This window comes from Mustelus asterias, chromosome 15, assembly GCF_964213995.1.
Source record: "Mustelus asterias chromosome 15, sMusAst1.hap1.1, whole genome shotgun sequence".
NCBI lineage: Eukaryota > Metazoa > Chordata > Chondrichthyes > Carcharhiniformes > Triakidae > Mustelus > Mustelus asterias.
In genome coordinates, this window is record NC_135815.1 from 11,989,473 (window position 1) to 12,006,245 (window position 16,773).

A 16,773-nucleotide genomic window follows, 5' to 3' on the forward strand; every position below is an offset into this window, starting at 1 on the left:
AGAAATATACTATTAATCAGTCGTAAAACTGTCACTCAAACAAAGCTGACTGTCCTCTTCAGAGTTGTGTCAGCAATTCCTGTTGAGCTGAATCCATCAGTGGCTTTTGGAACTCAGTAGAGCATTGATAATGAGATTCTATTGCTCAGCTGTGTCAACAAATCATGCAAAGCTGAATGTAGTGGAGCCTTTGAAAGGGTCAACAGATTTCGAGACTTTAAATCAATGTAAAAATTCAGAGTCCCGATAACACATTCATAGTCGAATGCAAAAGAACATTTTATCCATTGGAGAACGTGCTTTAATGCATTTGACTACACACACAATGCTGGTCAATTTAAAGGTCACTTGTCTTTTAAGGACAAAGACCAATGATCAATCACCACATTAAGAATATATTTACCTTATCGTACAGCATGTAATGATGACATTTGAAATTGTCAACACCTTTTAAATGTCCCTGTCTTCCCAACTCCACTTCCAGCTTCTCCCATGATTTACGAAATGTCTGACCTGATGCTGTGTTTGACACGGCCTCCAGGAACACATCCGCCTCAGTGAAAATCTGAAACTCAGGGAATGTCACAATGGAGGCAGGCATTGAAATGGCTGAACCCAGCATCAGTCTGAGTGCATGTCGGGCCGTGACCAGTCACCTTTCCTGGGCTGGTCAGAACAGGAATGTCCAGTAATGTCATGATTTTTAAAATTCTCATCCTTGATTCCTCATGCCTCAATGTCCTCACCTCACCTCACCTCCTCCAGTCCTACAACCCTCGGCGATCTTGACGCTCCTCCACTCCTGCCCTCTTGAGCACCGCCAATCGCTCCACCATTGGCAGCAAAATCTTCAGCAGCTCGGACACTCAGCTGTAATTCCCCTCCCTCCCTCAAGGGGGACTAGCTAGGGTAAATGCATGGGGTTATGGGGATAGGGCCTGTGCAGGATTGTGGTCGGTGCAGACTCGATGGGCCAAATGGCCTCATAAGAACATAAGAACATAAGAAATAGGAGCAGGAGTAGGCCATCTGGCCCCTCGAGCCTGCCCTGCCATTCAATAAGATCATGGCTGATCTGAAGTGGATCAGTTCCACTTACCCGTCTGATCCCTATAACCCCTAATTCCCTTACCGATCAGGAATCCATCTATCCGTGATTTAAACATATTCAATGAGGTAGCCTCCACCACTTCAGTGGGCAGAGAATTCCAGAGATTCACCACCCTCTGAGAGAAGAAGTTCCTCCTCAACTCTGTCCTAAACTGACCCCCCTTTATTTTGAGGCTGTGCCCTCTAGTTCTAGTTTCCTTTCTAAGTGGAAAGAATCTCTCCACCTCTACCCTATCCAGCCCCTTCATTATCTTATAGGTCTCTATAAGATCCCCCCTCAGCCTTCTAAATTCCAACGAATACAAACCCAATCTGCTCAGTCTCTCCTCATAATCAACACCCCTCATCTCCGGTATCAACCTGGTGAACCTTCTCTGCACTCCCTCCAAGGCCAATATATCCTTCCACAAATAAGGGGACCAATACTGCACACAGTATTCCAGCTGCAGCCTCACCAATGCCTTGTACAGATGCAGCAAGACATCTCTGCTTTTATATTCTATCCCCCTTGTGATATAGGCCAACATCCCATTTGCCTTCTTGATCACCTGTTGCACCTGCGGACTGGGTTTTTGCATCTCATGCACAAGGACCCCCAGGTCCCTCTGCACAGCAGCATGTTGTAATTTCTTTCCATTTAGATAATAATCCAATTTGCTATTATTTCTTCCAAAGTGAATAACCTCGCATTTGTTGCCTCCTTCTACATTGTAGGATTCTATGATTCTATGAAACCTCAGATCCTCCTAACTTTCCAAACGAGGGTTAAGTTTCCTGCCCGAATATTTAGTTACGGGCGGGTGTCAGGTTCTGTTTGTTCCCGTGGACAGGGTGACCAACTCTGCTGGGTGTTATGGGGCCGTCCTGTAATTGGACTGGTTAAGCTGTGACCCGGGTTGTTTGAGGCGGGAGCGCTTGCGATATTCGAGCTTTGTGCGTGCACAGCATGCACCTGGCAACTCCCCGCCCTTACACCTCTGGCGGCACGGTGGCACAGTGGTTAGCACTGCTGTCTCACAATGCCAGGGACCCGGGTTTGATTCTGGCCTCGGCTGACTGTCTGTGTGGAGTCTGCACATTCTCCCCGTGGGCTTCCTCCGGGTGTTCCGGTTTCCTCCCGCAGTCTAAAGATGTGTAGGTTAGGTGGATTGGCCATGCTAAATTATCATTTAGTGTCCCAGGATGTGTAGGTTAGGGGGATTAGTGGGGTAAATATGTGGAATTACGGGGATACTGCCTGGGTAAGATAAAAGGGTGGGTCAGTGCAGGCTCGAAGGGCTGAATGACCTCCTCTGCACTGAAGGGCTTCTATGATCCTTCTATGAAGGCAACTCCCAACCCCAGCCAGGTCCGCGGTAATGCCAAAGTGCCCCTTTAATTACCTGGCGGCAGTTGGTCCCCGTGTCTGTGAAGCACTTTGGGACGTTCTACTCATGTTGAGGGAGTTCGATGAATACAAGTTGTTGCTTGTTGCCACTAGCAGTTGACCCTGTGTTTCTGACCTCCCGCTCTGTATATGTTTGTGTTTGTTTTCTCCCGGGCAGCTCCAGAACCAGAGCGAGCTCCGCGCTCCGACGGCGGAGAAGGCCGCCTTCTTCCTGGACGCCGCCATCGCCTCGCGGCGGAGCAGCAGGCCCGAGTGCGATGAGGAGGACCAGCGGAACTCCCACATGCTCTTCACTTTGCACATCTACCAGTATCGCATGGAGAAGAGCGGCAAGGGGGGAAGTAAGCTTGCTAACCTGCTCCGTCCTGTCATGGGGGTTGTGGCCCTCGATTAAGTCCCAGCTGTGGCATCGGTGATGCAACCGGACATATCGCCCCCACCGCCACCCAGCTCCTATCGACCCTCCCCACCCAGACCCCAGCACGCGGTGACTACGACTGAGCTTTTCAGTTGTCTATGGGGGCTGGAGCAGGAATGGATGCGCTATGACGATAGGTGGCAGTGCCCGATCCCTCTGTGACAGGCTCAAAGTCAGGGGGAGGGAGTGAGGAACCGATTAACAGCCTGTTTCACAACTCTTGAGGAGCTTTTTAACGGGACCAAGAAAGGCCCACACGCGATTTTCAGTGTGTAAATGTTTTGCCTTCTTTCACGGGATGTGGGTGCTGCTGGTTAGGCCACCATTTACTGCTCGTCCCCAACCACCCCTTCAGGAGGTGGTGGTGAGCCGGCTTCCTGAACCGCTGCAATCCCTGTGATGTAGGTACACCCACAGTGCTGTTAGAGAGGGAGTTCTAGGATCGAGGGGATCATAGAATCATAGAATTCTACTGAAGAAGGCCATTCGGCCCATCGGGCCTGCACCGACAACAATCCCACCCAAGCTCTATCCCCGTAACCCCACATATTTACGCTGCTAATTCCCCTGACACTAAGGGGCAATTTAGCATGGCCAAACCACCTAACCCCCACATCTTTGGGTATGAACTAGAGAACCCGGAGGAAACCCACACAGACACGGGGAGAACTCCACACAGTCACCCAAGGCTGGAATTGAACCCGGGTCCCTGGCGCTGTGAGGCAGCAGTGCTAACCACTGTGCCACCGTGCCACCCTGAACCACTGTGCCACCATGCCATCCCTAACTACTGTGCCCCCCCCATCTACTGTGCTACCGTGCCACCCCTAACCACTGTGCCACCATGCCACCAGCAGTCTTATTGGAAACCAGTGGGATTGAACTATGCGATGACACTGATGGGTTTGTGTTGGTGTTTGGACCAGGCTCCTGCAGTTTCTGATAACTGTGATCATTCAGACAGTGAGTCGGAGAGTTTTACTTCAGTGCACAGATGATTAACATTGCGAACACCCGAGTTACACAGGGTGAGCCAGTGGAAAGTTCTAGACAGTGATCATTTTAAATCTTGGAAGCGGGATTGCACAGGCTTGTTTGGAAAGACACATTAAAGGAAAGGACATAGATCTTCCTCAGGGTAGCTGAAGTAATTTTCCTGTGTGCGCCTCTTGCAGGCTGGCACCTAGTTGCTGCATTGAGAAATGTCTAATCAGCAGTCAGGGGCTTAGCAGGAATCATTCTTTCAGCTGGATGTACAATAACTGACTGATCTCATCTCTGTTGTCCTGCTGTGTGTGCAGTGTCAGGAGGTCGAAGCCGCTTACACCTCATTGACCTGGGCAGCTGTGTAAAAGTGCTGAGCAAAAGTCGTGAGGGAGGTTCCGGACTCTGCCTTTCCCTGTCTGCACTGGGAAATGTCATCCTGGCTCTCGTCAATGGCACCAAACACATCCCCTACAAGTAAGCAATACCCTGGGGGGGAGAGGTGTGAGGATGTGTGTGTGTGTGTGTGGTGGGGGTGGTGAATGTGTGAGGGGTGTGGGGATGTGGGTGTGTGGGGGGGGGGGGGGGGGGGGGTGGGGGGGGGGAGGGAGGTGCGGAGATGTGTGTGTGTGTGTGTGTGTGTGGTGGGGGTGGTGAATGTGTCAGGGGTGTGGGGATGTGTCAGGGGTGTGAATGTGGGTGTGTGTGTATGGGGGGGGAGGGAGGTGCGGGGGTGTGTGTATGGGTATTGTGTGTTTGTGGGTATGTATGCATGTGTTCTAGCGTGCATGTTCGATACATCTGTGTATCTTTACATGTGTGTGTGAGCTGAGTGTATTTGTATGTATGTATGCATTTGTTTGTGTGCATGTTCCATATGTATGTGTGTCTGTGTGTATCTTTACATGTGTGTTTGTATGTGCGTCAGCATGCATGCCTGTGTGTATCTATGTGCCTGTGTATATGCATGCGTGTGTGTACATTTATACTTATGTGTGAGCTTATCCATATTGATGTTTTTCAAGAGAGCTCTAAGTGGAGATAACCGAGACACATCTGAGTGAAGTAGCATTATCTGTTAAAGCTCAGTATGGGATTTGAGTGTTTGCAACAGTCTGTAAAGTACAAAGATTCACAGATAAAGCATCTTCTTCCATCAATACCGGCTACATCTGAAAATGAGCACAGTTCACACTGCCCACATGTCTTATTACTGCATCTGGAAGAAGGAATGTGTCAACGACTTTAACAAATGACTCCCTCTCATTATCCTTTGGGTTTCCTTCGAGAACAAACACACTCGACGCAGTGCCCCAAGTACCAGTGAATTATTCATCCACAAACAATGATTAATGATGCAGCATGGCAAAGGCTTCACTTCACTTTCGCACCAATTACGATTCCTTATCTCTCCTTGAGGTGAAAATTCCAAAGTGCCCAGGTCAGTCTGCGGCCTCGCACAAAGGCTGCTGCATATCTGGAAAGTCAGTTGTCAACAGCTACTGAATCCATCACATCGCAGCCTGCCTCTTGTCCTGATCGTGTGTTTCCTACTGCAGATCACCGGACAGTATTAATACTGTCCTTCATTCCCCCGGCCCAGGGGCACCAAGTTCCCTTGTGGCCTCCTCCCCTCTCCCTCCCTCCAGCTCTGCCACTGTCCCAAGGCAAGATCATGAAACTCAGTACCAGCCACGAGGTGGAAATTCATCTGGGCTCTTTCCAGGCTGGGGTTTGGGAACAGCCCAGAATTAAACATTCAACCTCGAACCGAGCTGTATTGAAGGTATAGCCCAGGGTGGGTCTGGAACAGATAACCTAAATGATGTGGAGATGCCGGCGTTGGACTGGGGTAAACACAGTAAGAAGTTTAACAACACCAGGTTAAAGTCCAACAGGTTTATTTGGTAGCCAAAGCCACAAGCTTTCAGATAGCATTTCGGATAGCTTTCGGAAGCAGATAACCAAGACAGGGTAGATGCAGGGAGGATGTTCCTGATGGTGGGGTGTCCAGAACCAGGAGTCACAGTCTGAGGATATGGGGTAGACCATTTAGGATGGAGATAAGGAGACATTTCTTCACCCAATGAGTGGTGAGCCTGTGGAATTCATTACCACAGGAAGGAGTTGATGCCAAAACATTGAATGTATTCAAGAGGCGGCTGAATATAGCATTTGGGGTGAATGGGATCAAAGATTATGGGGAGAAAGCAGGATTAGGCTGTTGAGTTGGACAATCAGCCATGATTGTGATGAATGGTGGAGCAGGCTCGAAGGGCCGAATGGCCTCCTCCTGCTCCTATCTTCTATGTTTCTGTGTTTTTATGTTAACCGGAGGGGTCAATTGTGAAGACCTTTGAGTTGGGGAGGGGAGTGCCCTCCTGCCCCTTCAGTGAAAGGTTTAAATTTACCTCAAAACAAACCTTTTCCTGGCAGGCAGAGAGGATCAGAACAGGCCCAAGAATTGGGCCAGTCAGTGGCAACAAACTTTACACTGGGCTGTTTGAACAGGGCTCACTGTCTCAGGAGAAGGGATCAGTTAGGACTGAGATGAGGAGAATTTTCTTCCCTCAGTGTTATGAATCTTTGGAATTATCCACTTTAGAGGGTTGTCAATGCTCCATTGTTGAGTATTGTTGGGACAGACAGATGTTTGGTCTCTTTGGGACTCCAGGGATGTAGAGAGTGGGCAGAGATGTGGAGTTGAGACAAAGGATCAACTATGATTGTACTGGATGGTGGAACAAGCTCGAGGGGCCTTGTTGTCTACGCCTGCTTCTCTTTCTTATGTTTGGCCTCTAATTGACATTAAAGAGGCCAGGCATCGATTCCTGGTGGCCTGTTTGTTGGGAACAGTAAGTAAGATCAGCCATGGTCCAGGCATCAGCACTCGTAGAGACGTAGAGTCATAGAGGTTTACAGCATGGAAACAGGCTCTTCGGCCCATCTTGTCCATGGCGCCCCTTTTATAAAACCCCGAAGCTAGTCCCAATTGCCCGTATTTGGCTCATTTCCCTCTATACCCATCTTACCCATGTAACTGTCTAAATGCTTTTTAAAAGACAAATTGTACCCGCCTCTACTACTGCCTCTGGCAGCTCGTTCCAGACACTCACCACCCTCTCTGTGAAAAAATTGCCCCTCTGGACCCTTTTGTATCTCTCCCTTCTCATCTTAAACCTATGCCCTCTAGTTTTAGACTCCTCTACCTTTGGGAAAAGCTATTGACTATCTAGCTGATCTATGCCCCTCATTATTTTATAGATCTCTATAAGATCACCCCTCTGCCTTGTACGCTCCAGAGAAAAAAGTCCCAGTCTATCCAGCCTCTCCTTATAACTCAAACCATTAAGTCCCGGTAGCATCCTAGTTAAACTTTTCTGCACTCTTTCTAGTTTAATAATATCCTTTTTATAATCGGATGACCAGAACTGTACACAGTATTCCAAGTGTGGCCTTACCAATGTCTTGTACAACTTCAACAAGACGTCCCAACTCCTGTATTCAATGTTCTGACCAATGAAACCAAGCATGCCGAATGCCTTCTTCACCATGCTGTTCACCTGTGACTTCACTTTCAAGGAGCTATGAACCTGTACCCCTAGATCTCTTTGTTCTATAACTCTTCCCAACCCCCTTCCATTAACTGAGTAAGTCCTGCCCTGATTCGATCGACCAAAATGCATCACCTCACATTTATCTAAATTAAACTCTATCTGCCATTCATCAACCACTGGCCCAATTGATCAAGATCCCGTTGCAATCCTAGATAACCTTCTTCACTGTCCACTATGCCACCAATCTTGGTGTCATCTGCAAACTTACTAACCATGCCTACTAAATTCTCAGCCAAATCATTAATATAAATGACAAATAACAGTGGACCCAGCACCGATCTCTGAGGCACTCTGGCTGCTGAGTGACAAGGTTCCCAATTCAAGTCCCACTCCAGGGTTTCAGCACAAAACTCCAGGTTGACAATTCTGTGCAGGACTGTGGGAAGCCCAGCCTAGTCATGGGTGTTCTCCTTCGATGGGACGTCAAACCAAATCCCCATCATGCTGTGTGTGTGGATGTTGCAGACCCCAGGACACTATGAAGAGAAACAGGGGGAGTTATCCCTGGGGTCCTGGTCTATATTTATCCCTCCATCAGTGTGGCCTGCATTGGCCACTGAAGCAACTCCCCTTGGCACAAGAAACGGGGCTGTAGCTGTAAATGTTGAATAGACGGAAGATTTAGCCCCTGTTTGATCCAGCCTAGAATTTCCAGTTCAGGTTTGTCAAAATTTCACTTTGCCTTTAAAGGAACTCATTAGGCCCGATGGAAAAGGCGTCAAAATTTGAAGGCTTTGATTATTTTTCACCTAAACAAACTGGCTCCAGCTCAAAGGTTCCATTCACGGTGTCCGATATAAATGCAGGTTCATCAAACCAAACCTGACAGACTGGGGCCTCTCTCACCATGGTCCTCAAAGTCAGTTGTCCTCACAGTTCACATGTCAAAGTAGAATCCGTCTGCTCTGACTAACCCTCAGTCCCATGGTTACACGCACTTGTGTTCCTGTCGCCATGCTTTGTAAGAGGCTGATTAATATACTCCAGTTCTCACAGCCTAGATTCCCACGGGGCCCGTAATGAGCTTTGTACATCCCAGTGCCCATTTAAAAGTCAAAAGCACTTGACACTTTATCCATATTCCAATCAGTGCCTGGGGTTGGCTTTTTCTCCCTTATCTGGTTCCCCCGTCTACAGCCCTCCGTCTCTGATTGGGTAATGCTGGAACCCAAAAATTGCCTTAATTTAATTAATTTTTTTTAAGAAGAGTGACATTTTCTTCCTCCACCTGGATCTATTCTGGATCTGACTCAAGAAGATAAAAAACCCCAACCCTCTCCGCCCACAGGAATGTAACAAATCTCGACAGTCTAGAACCTTCTACAAGTGAGTTGCATTTGCAAACATACAAGGAGGGAATATTCACCCCAACCTGCGGTTAAAACACTCTTACTAACTAACTGGTCTAGGGGGCACATGAGCAGTGCAGGCTTGGAGGGCCGAAGGGCCTGTTCCTGTGCTGTATTGTTCTTTGTTCTTTGGAATGTTACAATCTGAAAAATGCTGATCTTACAAACATTCCCCTCTTGCGTATGAAACTAAATGCTCAACCCTAAACATTATCTGCCTCTTGACTAAATACGGGATAAATATGGGATAAATGCCAACAAGTTTCCGCGCATTCACAGACTCCTTGCCTAATCTGAGGGTATTCAAGTTATGATGGAACTGATTGAGGCCATTTGGCCCATTGAGTCTTTGCCAACACAAAGTCAATCCCATTCCCCTGCTCTTTCTATCCCCATAGCCCTGCAAGTCTTTTTCTCGGAAGTGCCCATTCAATTTTCTTTTGACGTCATTAATTTTCTGTATTTCCATGACTCTCGTGGTCAGCGCATTCCAGGACATTACGACCCCCTGCATAAAAAACATTCTTCTTCACTATGCCCCCTCAGCAACTCTTCCTCAAAACAAAGTCAATGTCCTCTAATCCATTAGCTAAAGGGAACAGGTCATCTGTGTCCACAATATCCAAACCTGTTATAATATTGAACGCCTCCATCAAATCTCTCCTCAATCTCCTTTGCTTCAAGAATGCAGCCCAAGCTTCTCCAACCCAATCCTGTGGCTAAAACTCTTCCCTCCCTGGATCCACTCTGCTAAGTCTCCGCTGCACCTTCTCGTAGACCCTCTCACACCCGGCAGTGTGGTAGTGAGACCGCCAGATTCCTGAAGGAAAAATGTGTATGAATATTCCCTAATCATAGAGAGTTCCTTTCATAGAATCCCTACAGTACAGAAGGAGGCCATTCAGCTCATTGACCCTGCACTGACAACAATCCCACCCTATCCCTGTAACCCCACATATTTACCCTAAAATCCCCCCAAAACTAGGGGTAATTTACCATGGCCAATCCACCTAACCCGCACATCTTTGGACTGTGGGAGGAAACCGGAGCAGCCGGAGGAAACCCACGCAGGCACGGGGAGAACGTGCAAACTCCACACAGTGACCCAAGCCGGGAATCGAATCTGAGTCCCTGGCGCTGTGAGGCAGCAGTGCTAACCACTGTGCCACCTCCACCAAACTTTAGCCAATGTTCCCTTTCAAAACCAAACATTAATTCATACATAGGATGAATGAAGACTTTTTACGTAAATTATGGGAATAATACGCGCTGCATTCCTTCTAATTGACTTACGAAGAATAGTTTAATGACAGTTGGTGAATCGACAAGCTCTCCTCAGGTTTGTTGGCAAATGAAGTCTTTTAGGTCAAGATGGAGGTATATAAAACAGAAAATGCCAGAAACGATAAGCGGCGGCACCACCTGTGGAGAGAGGATATCCGGAATTTTCCAGCCCTTCTCACCGACGGAATCTTCCGCTCCCACCAGTGTGAACAGACATTTCAATGGTTCACCAGCCCCGCCCTGGGGTCATAAGGTTCCAGCCCATGTTTCAGCTCCGTGACCTTTCATCACGGTTTGAGCGAGTGAAGAGTGGGGCGGTTTTGGGGGTGGGGCGGGGGGCAGGGGAGGTGGTGGCGGTGATGTCGGGATGGGGGGGTTGTGAAGAATAATAAAAGGGGAAGGTCAGTGTCTGGTGGAGGGCGGGAGAGATTAAATGGTAGAAGAGTTCATGGTGCAAGGCCGGAGGGAGTACTAACGGGACAGGGAAGGTTCTGGAAGAGGTGTGGATGGCAGGATCCTGAATAGCTGCCGTGGCTCTTGGGTCTAAAGGGATCAAGGGATATGGGAGGAAGGCGGGATCAGGATATTGAATTCAATGATCAGTTATGATCAAAATGAATGGCGGAGCAGGTTCGAGGGGCTGAATGGCCTACTCCTGCTTCTAGTTTCTATGCCGTGTGGAAGAAAATAAGAAGGAAATGAGAAAAAAGAGCAAAGGAAAAGACCACAAAATGGGGCAGAGTTTACAATCCAACGTTATTGAATCAAATGTTGAGTGGACAAGGCTGTAGAATGTTGAGAAAACTTCTGTTAGGGACAATGTATGAGGATTTTGACCCAGCGACAGTGGGGGAACGGCCGATATGTTTCCCAGTCAGGATGCCAAGTGCCTTGGAGGGGAACTTGCAGGTGGCGGTGTTCCCCTGTATCTGCTGCCCTTGTCCTTTTGGATGGGTAGTGATCGCGGATTTGGAAAGTGCTGTCTCCGGAGGCTGAGTGAGTTGCATCTTAAGAACATAAGAACTAGGAGCAGGAGTCGGCCATCTGGCCCCTCGAGCCTGCTCCGCCATTCAATAAGATCATGGCTGATCTTTTCCTGGACTCAGCTCCACTTACCCGCCCGCTCGCCATAACCCTTAATTCCTTTACTGTTCAAAAAATTATCCTTGCCTTAAAAACATTCAATGGGGTAGCCTCAACTGCTTCACTGGGCAGGGAATTCCACAGATTCACAACCCTTTGTGTGAAGAGGTTCCTCCTTAACTCAGTCCTAAATCTGCTCCCCCCTTATTTTGAGGCTATGCCCCCTAGTTCTAGTTTCACCCGACAGTGGAAACAACTTCCCTGCTTCTATCTTATCTATTCCCTTCATAATCTTATATGTTTCTATAAGATCTCCCCTCATTCTTCTGAATTCCAATGAGTATAGCCCCAGTCTCTCCTCATAAGCCAACCCTCTCAACTCCAGAATCAACCTAGTGAATCTCCTCTGCACCCCCTCCAGTGCCAGTATATCTTTTCTCAAGTAAGGAGACCAAAACTATACACAGTACTCCAGGTGTGGCCTCACCAGCACCTTATACAGCTGCAACATAACCTCGCTGTTTTTAAACTCCATCCCTCTAGCAATGAAGGACAAAATTCCATTTGCCTTCTCAATTACCTGCTGCACCTGCAAACCAACTCCTTGTGATTCTTGCACAAGGATACCCAGGTCCCTCTGCACAGCAGCATGCTGCAATTTTTTACCATTTAAATGAAGTCCATTTTGCTGTTATTCCGACCAAAATGGATGACCTCACATTTACCAACATTGTACTCCATCTGCCAGACCCTCGCCCACTCACTTAGATTATCTATATCCCTTTGCAGACTTTCAGTGTCCTCTGCACACTTTGCTCTGCCACTCATCTTTGTGTCATCTGCGAATTTTGACACACTACACTTGGTCCCCAACTCCAAATCATTTATGTAAATCGTAAACAATTGCGGTCCCAACACTGATCCCTGAGGTACACCATTATCACTGATCGCCAACCAGAAAAACACACATTTACCCCCACTCTTTGCTTTCTGTTAGTTAACCAATCCTCTATCCATGCTAATACATTACCCGTAACACCGTGCACCTTTATCTCATGTAGCAGTCCTTGGTGCGGCACCTTGTCAAATGCCTTCTGGAAATCCAGATACACCACATCCACAGGTTCCCCATTGTCCACTGCACATGTAATGTTCTCAAAGAATTCCACCAAATTAGTCAAACATGACCTTCCCTTCATGAACCCATGCTGCGTCTTACCAATGGGACAATTTATATCCAGATATCTTGCTATTTCTTCCTTGATGATAGATTCAAGCATTTTCCCTACTACAGAAGTTAAGCTAACCGGCCTATAGTTACCTGCCTTTTGTCTACCTCCTTTTTTAAACAGTGGCGTCACATTTGCTGTTTTCCAATCTGCGGGAACCATCCCAGAATCCAGCTAATTTTGGTAAATTACCATTAGTGCATCTTGTCGGTGATACAAACAACTGCCACTGTGTGTCGGTGGTGGAGGGAGTGAATGTTTGTGGTGGGTTGCTAATGAAGTTGTGGTGATGTTGTCATTGGACAGGCAGTTTGAAATGTTGAGGTGTTGAGCTGGTGCCTGTGTTGGGTTTCCACTAATATAGGGGGCGATTCTCCCATCCTGCTGCGCTGCTTTTGTCGCACAGCGGACCGGGAGACTCGAGTGGAGGCTGTTTCGTGGGCTCCCCGCTGGGCGCCATGGCCTCCACATGTCTCCGGCTGCCAGATTTATGGCACCATCAGCTCCATGCCAGAAATCGGCACGGAGCTGCATAACGTATGCAATTCTGAATTTAAATAGGATTTAAATGCCATTAGCGGGCCTGGGGTTGAAACCTCCGGGCCCGCTACCCTCTTCCCCCGCCCGCCCCCCTGTCAGGAGTGGTTCATTCCCGCGGGGTTTACTATAGCTCCCCAATTGCAGGGAGCTGGCGGCCCGACCCCTCTGTAGTGAAGGGGGGCGATCGAGGCCCCCCCTGAGGGTCGGGCACCGGGGTGGGTGCCCCTGGGCATTGCTACCTTGGCAACACCAACCTAGGCCCCCCCCCCCGGCACTGCTCAAGAGGCACCTTGGCACTGCCCACCAGGCGCAGGGCAGTGCCAAGGGAGTGGGGGCTGATAGGGACCAGGCCTCTGGGGGAGGCGATCTGTGGGGGTGAGGAGTTCTGCTGCCACTCTGCACTTTGGTCTGAGTGACAGCGGGAGGGGTACCAGCGATCGGGGCTGGCCATCGGGTGGGAGGGGTAGATATCTGGGATGGGTGCGGTCAGGGCTGCAGGGGGGGGTCGGGGATGTGGGGTGGGGGGGGGATCTGGAGACTGGGACTGCGGGGTGGCGGGAGGGAGGAGGAGGTGGTCATGGCTGACCGGCATGTTCGGGGAGGGCCAGTGGTGGGGCCATGGCCAGTGTGGCGGGGGGGGGGCGGTTGCACGGCCAGTGATGCAGAGGTCGCGAGGCTGGCCAGCGATCGGGAGACCGGCTGTGCGGGGCCACTGTGCATGTGCCGATCTCGGCGCTGACAGATTGGCGCATGCGCAGTGGCTCACTCAGTGCTCTGCTGCCGGCCTCTCCAGCGGGAATAGGCCCCGCTCCCCTCGTCTCTGGAGTGAATCACCACTCGAGAACTCTGCAATGCACAGGGTGTGGGAGATTGAAAATCCTGCTGATAAACCAGCGGGATTTACTCCAGTTCTTACGCAAATTCGACACTTAGAATCTTTTTGGGAGAATCGACCCTATAGTATCTCTTGTGGAACATGATGGTCGGTTCTAAGTGAGCTTAATTACCAGGGAGCACACCCATGGGAGCTGGCAATCACAAGGCTTTGGCAGTTCCAAGAGCTGATAATTGCGGAACAAAGAGTTGCAGCAACTGCGCTGTGATGTTTCATTGCCGTATAAAGTGAATCAGTCAGAACTGCTTGGAAATGAAAGGGGAAGCCTTTTATATGCCACCAGATGGCCAGGGTTGCCGTCGGTTACTGTCGCTTTTACTGGCAAATTACTAGGCCGGACGCAAGTGGACCGAGGTTTCAGATATCAAATAAGAAAGATACGGTTTCCTATTTTATTTATTCGGCCTATCTGAGGTTGTAATTCGAAACAGCCTGGCTTGAGAGCTACGTGGGTCCGAACAGGAGTAAGCTCCAGGAAGCTTTATCAATCCCAAAACGCTTTTATCTTTAAGAGAATGAAAGCAAATGTGTGCATGGTTCTTTAACAAGCATTTAACTGCGCTTAAGTAACCTGAGCTTGGATTGTTCCATTCTGCAGTTAACGTTATTAAAGGAAGTTTTGGCTCTCTATGAAGCTGTACATACTAAGGTCCACTAAGTAGGCCTCACTATCGCTAGTAGTATTACAGCAGGGATCTGGTGTCAGATTGGTGTTGTTTTCGCCTCTGCCTCAGAAGATGGTGGATTTGAGGCCCACGGTTGGGATTGTGGGACGACACTTCAGCGCAGCGCTGAGGGAGTGCTGCGCGGTCAGAGTTGTGGCGGTGAGATGTCGATGAGAGGCTGTGCCCAAGTCTCCTGCGCCCCGCTGAGGTGGTTGTTAACGATGCCTTCGTACCCGTTTAAAGATCTGGGGGCCTCTCCTATTCCGCCCTCCTCGAGATCACGTGCTTGACCGGCCGTCCGAGGACCCAGATGTGGGCTTTGTAACAGTACCCCTTATTTGATTCGCAGCTTCACATGCCGACTCTGCATCCTTTCAGCACCTGGCTCTCATTCCGGCCTGCAGCCCGACTGGTTTCATTCCACCCTCTGCTGACCATATTCAAGGGAGAGAGAGAGAGAAAGCTCATTAGTGGAAATGTTTGATTGCAGCGCTGTTTTTGCAACTCTGTACTTATCACAGCTGTCTATAATAAAGGGGGAAATGACCCCCCCCGCCGCCTCCACCCCACCGTAGTAACTCTGAGTGAAAGGAGAGAGGGTGAGGAAACAGCCAAAGTCAGGCTGCCCTGTTCGAGAAGGCCCGAAGGTAGGATATATAAATCAGAGACACGTCTCAGGGAAACTGGGTTCAGCCACAGTACACCGAGAGGCTGGAAACTGTGTCGAACCCCTCAGGCTGTGTCCCTGACATAAATATTCTAAATATCAAGAGTGTTACAGTCACATCGAGGCACCTCAATAGTGTAGGGAGACGAGTTGAATTTTATTGCGCGTTACATAATTCCCAAGTCGAAATGCTTTGCAATGTGAATTTTATGAATAAGGTATATTTTTGGAAAGAAATTTAGATTAGGTGGATTGGCCATGCTAAATTGCCCCTTAGTGTCCCAAGATGTGCTGGTTAGATGGATTAGCATGGGAAACGTGTGGGGTGTAGAGAGGGTCAGTGCAGACCTCGATGGGCTGAATGGCCTCCTTCTGCACTGGAGGGATTCTATGATTCAAGGGAGGCGCTGGCCCAGTGGTATTATCGCTAGACTATCAATCCAGAAACTCAGCTAATGTTCTGGGATCCGGGTTCGAATCCCACCACGGCAGGTGGTGGAATTTGAATTCAATAAAAAATATCTGGAATTAAGAATCTACTGACGACCATGAAACCATTGTCGATTGTTGGAAAAACCCATCTGGTTCACAAATGCCCTTTAGGGAAGGAAATCTGCCATCCTTACCTGGTCTGGCCTACATGTAACTCCAGAGTCACAGCAATGTGGTTGACTCTCAACTGTCCTCCAAGGGCAACTAGGGATGGGCAATAAATGCTGAATAGCCAGCGACACCCATGTCCCACGAATGAATTTTTAAAAAGCTGGATAAGTACACAAGCCAGAAAGGAGATGAAGGATTGGAGAAAGTGGGAAGGGAGGAGGCTGGCATCGGGTTGTTGGATCTGATGGCCTGTTCCCGTACTGGAAATTCTTAGATTGCTCAGGATGCAAAACCTTGGAGACTAAACACTGCCGCCCTTCTGGTGAATAAGTGCGATGTCAAGCATTGGCTTTGTCAGCAAATTATCTGTCGGCTCACTTTTGGAATGTACCAATCCTCCAATCATTTGGACTCTTAATGGAGAGACAGGGAGATTGATGGCACTGCCTGAACCCGCGCCTGTCTGAATGTAGAGACAGGAGAAGGCCATTGAGCCTCTTGAACCTCACTGACCTGAACCTGGTGCTTACAGGGAGGTGATATTGTCAAGTGACAACGCAAGGAAAAAACTACAAAGCAACGTGAGACACTGCCCAATTGAGGCTATTCCTTAAAAGCGTGCAAATCCCACAGGGATTCAACTCAAATAATCTCTGGGAATAAGTGTCAAAGCATTATTCCAATATCCAGGATGAACTTGTCAGATGTCCCTGAATCCCTCACATTATAAGCTGAGGAAAGACTTGCAGTTGGTTGGCAGGCTAGACTTGTACCAGCGGCAGTTTACAAGATTAAGAGACAACTCATGTGCAAACTTTAAGATCCTGAGGTTATCTTGACAGGGTGGTTAAGAGAGGATGTTTCCTCTTGTGGGAGAACCTGGAACTAAGGGAGCGATTCTCCCAAAAAGATTTGAAGTGTTGAATTTGTGTGAAAACTGGA

At 48.7% G+C, this 16,773-nt stretch overlaps 1 protein-coding gene across 1 annotated transcript in view; it reads left to right on the forward strand.

Moving 5' to 3' along the window:
* The window catches only part of kif26ba (kinesin family member 26Ba), a 285,786-nt gene that overhangs the window by 224,255 nt on the left and 44,758 nt on the right, over positions 1-16,773 (forward strand). The window contains exons 14-15 of the mRNA XM_078230644.1: positions 2,655-2,838; positions 4,217-4,376. Coding sequence (XP_078086770.1) covers positions 2,655-2,838; positions 4,217-4,376 — 344 coding nt within the window. The remainder of the gene's footprint in view (positions 1-2,654; positions 2,839-4,216; positions 4,377-16,773) is intronic.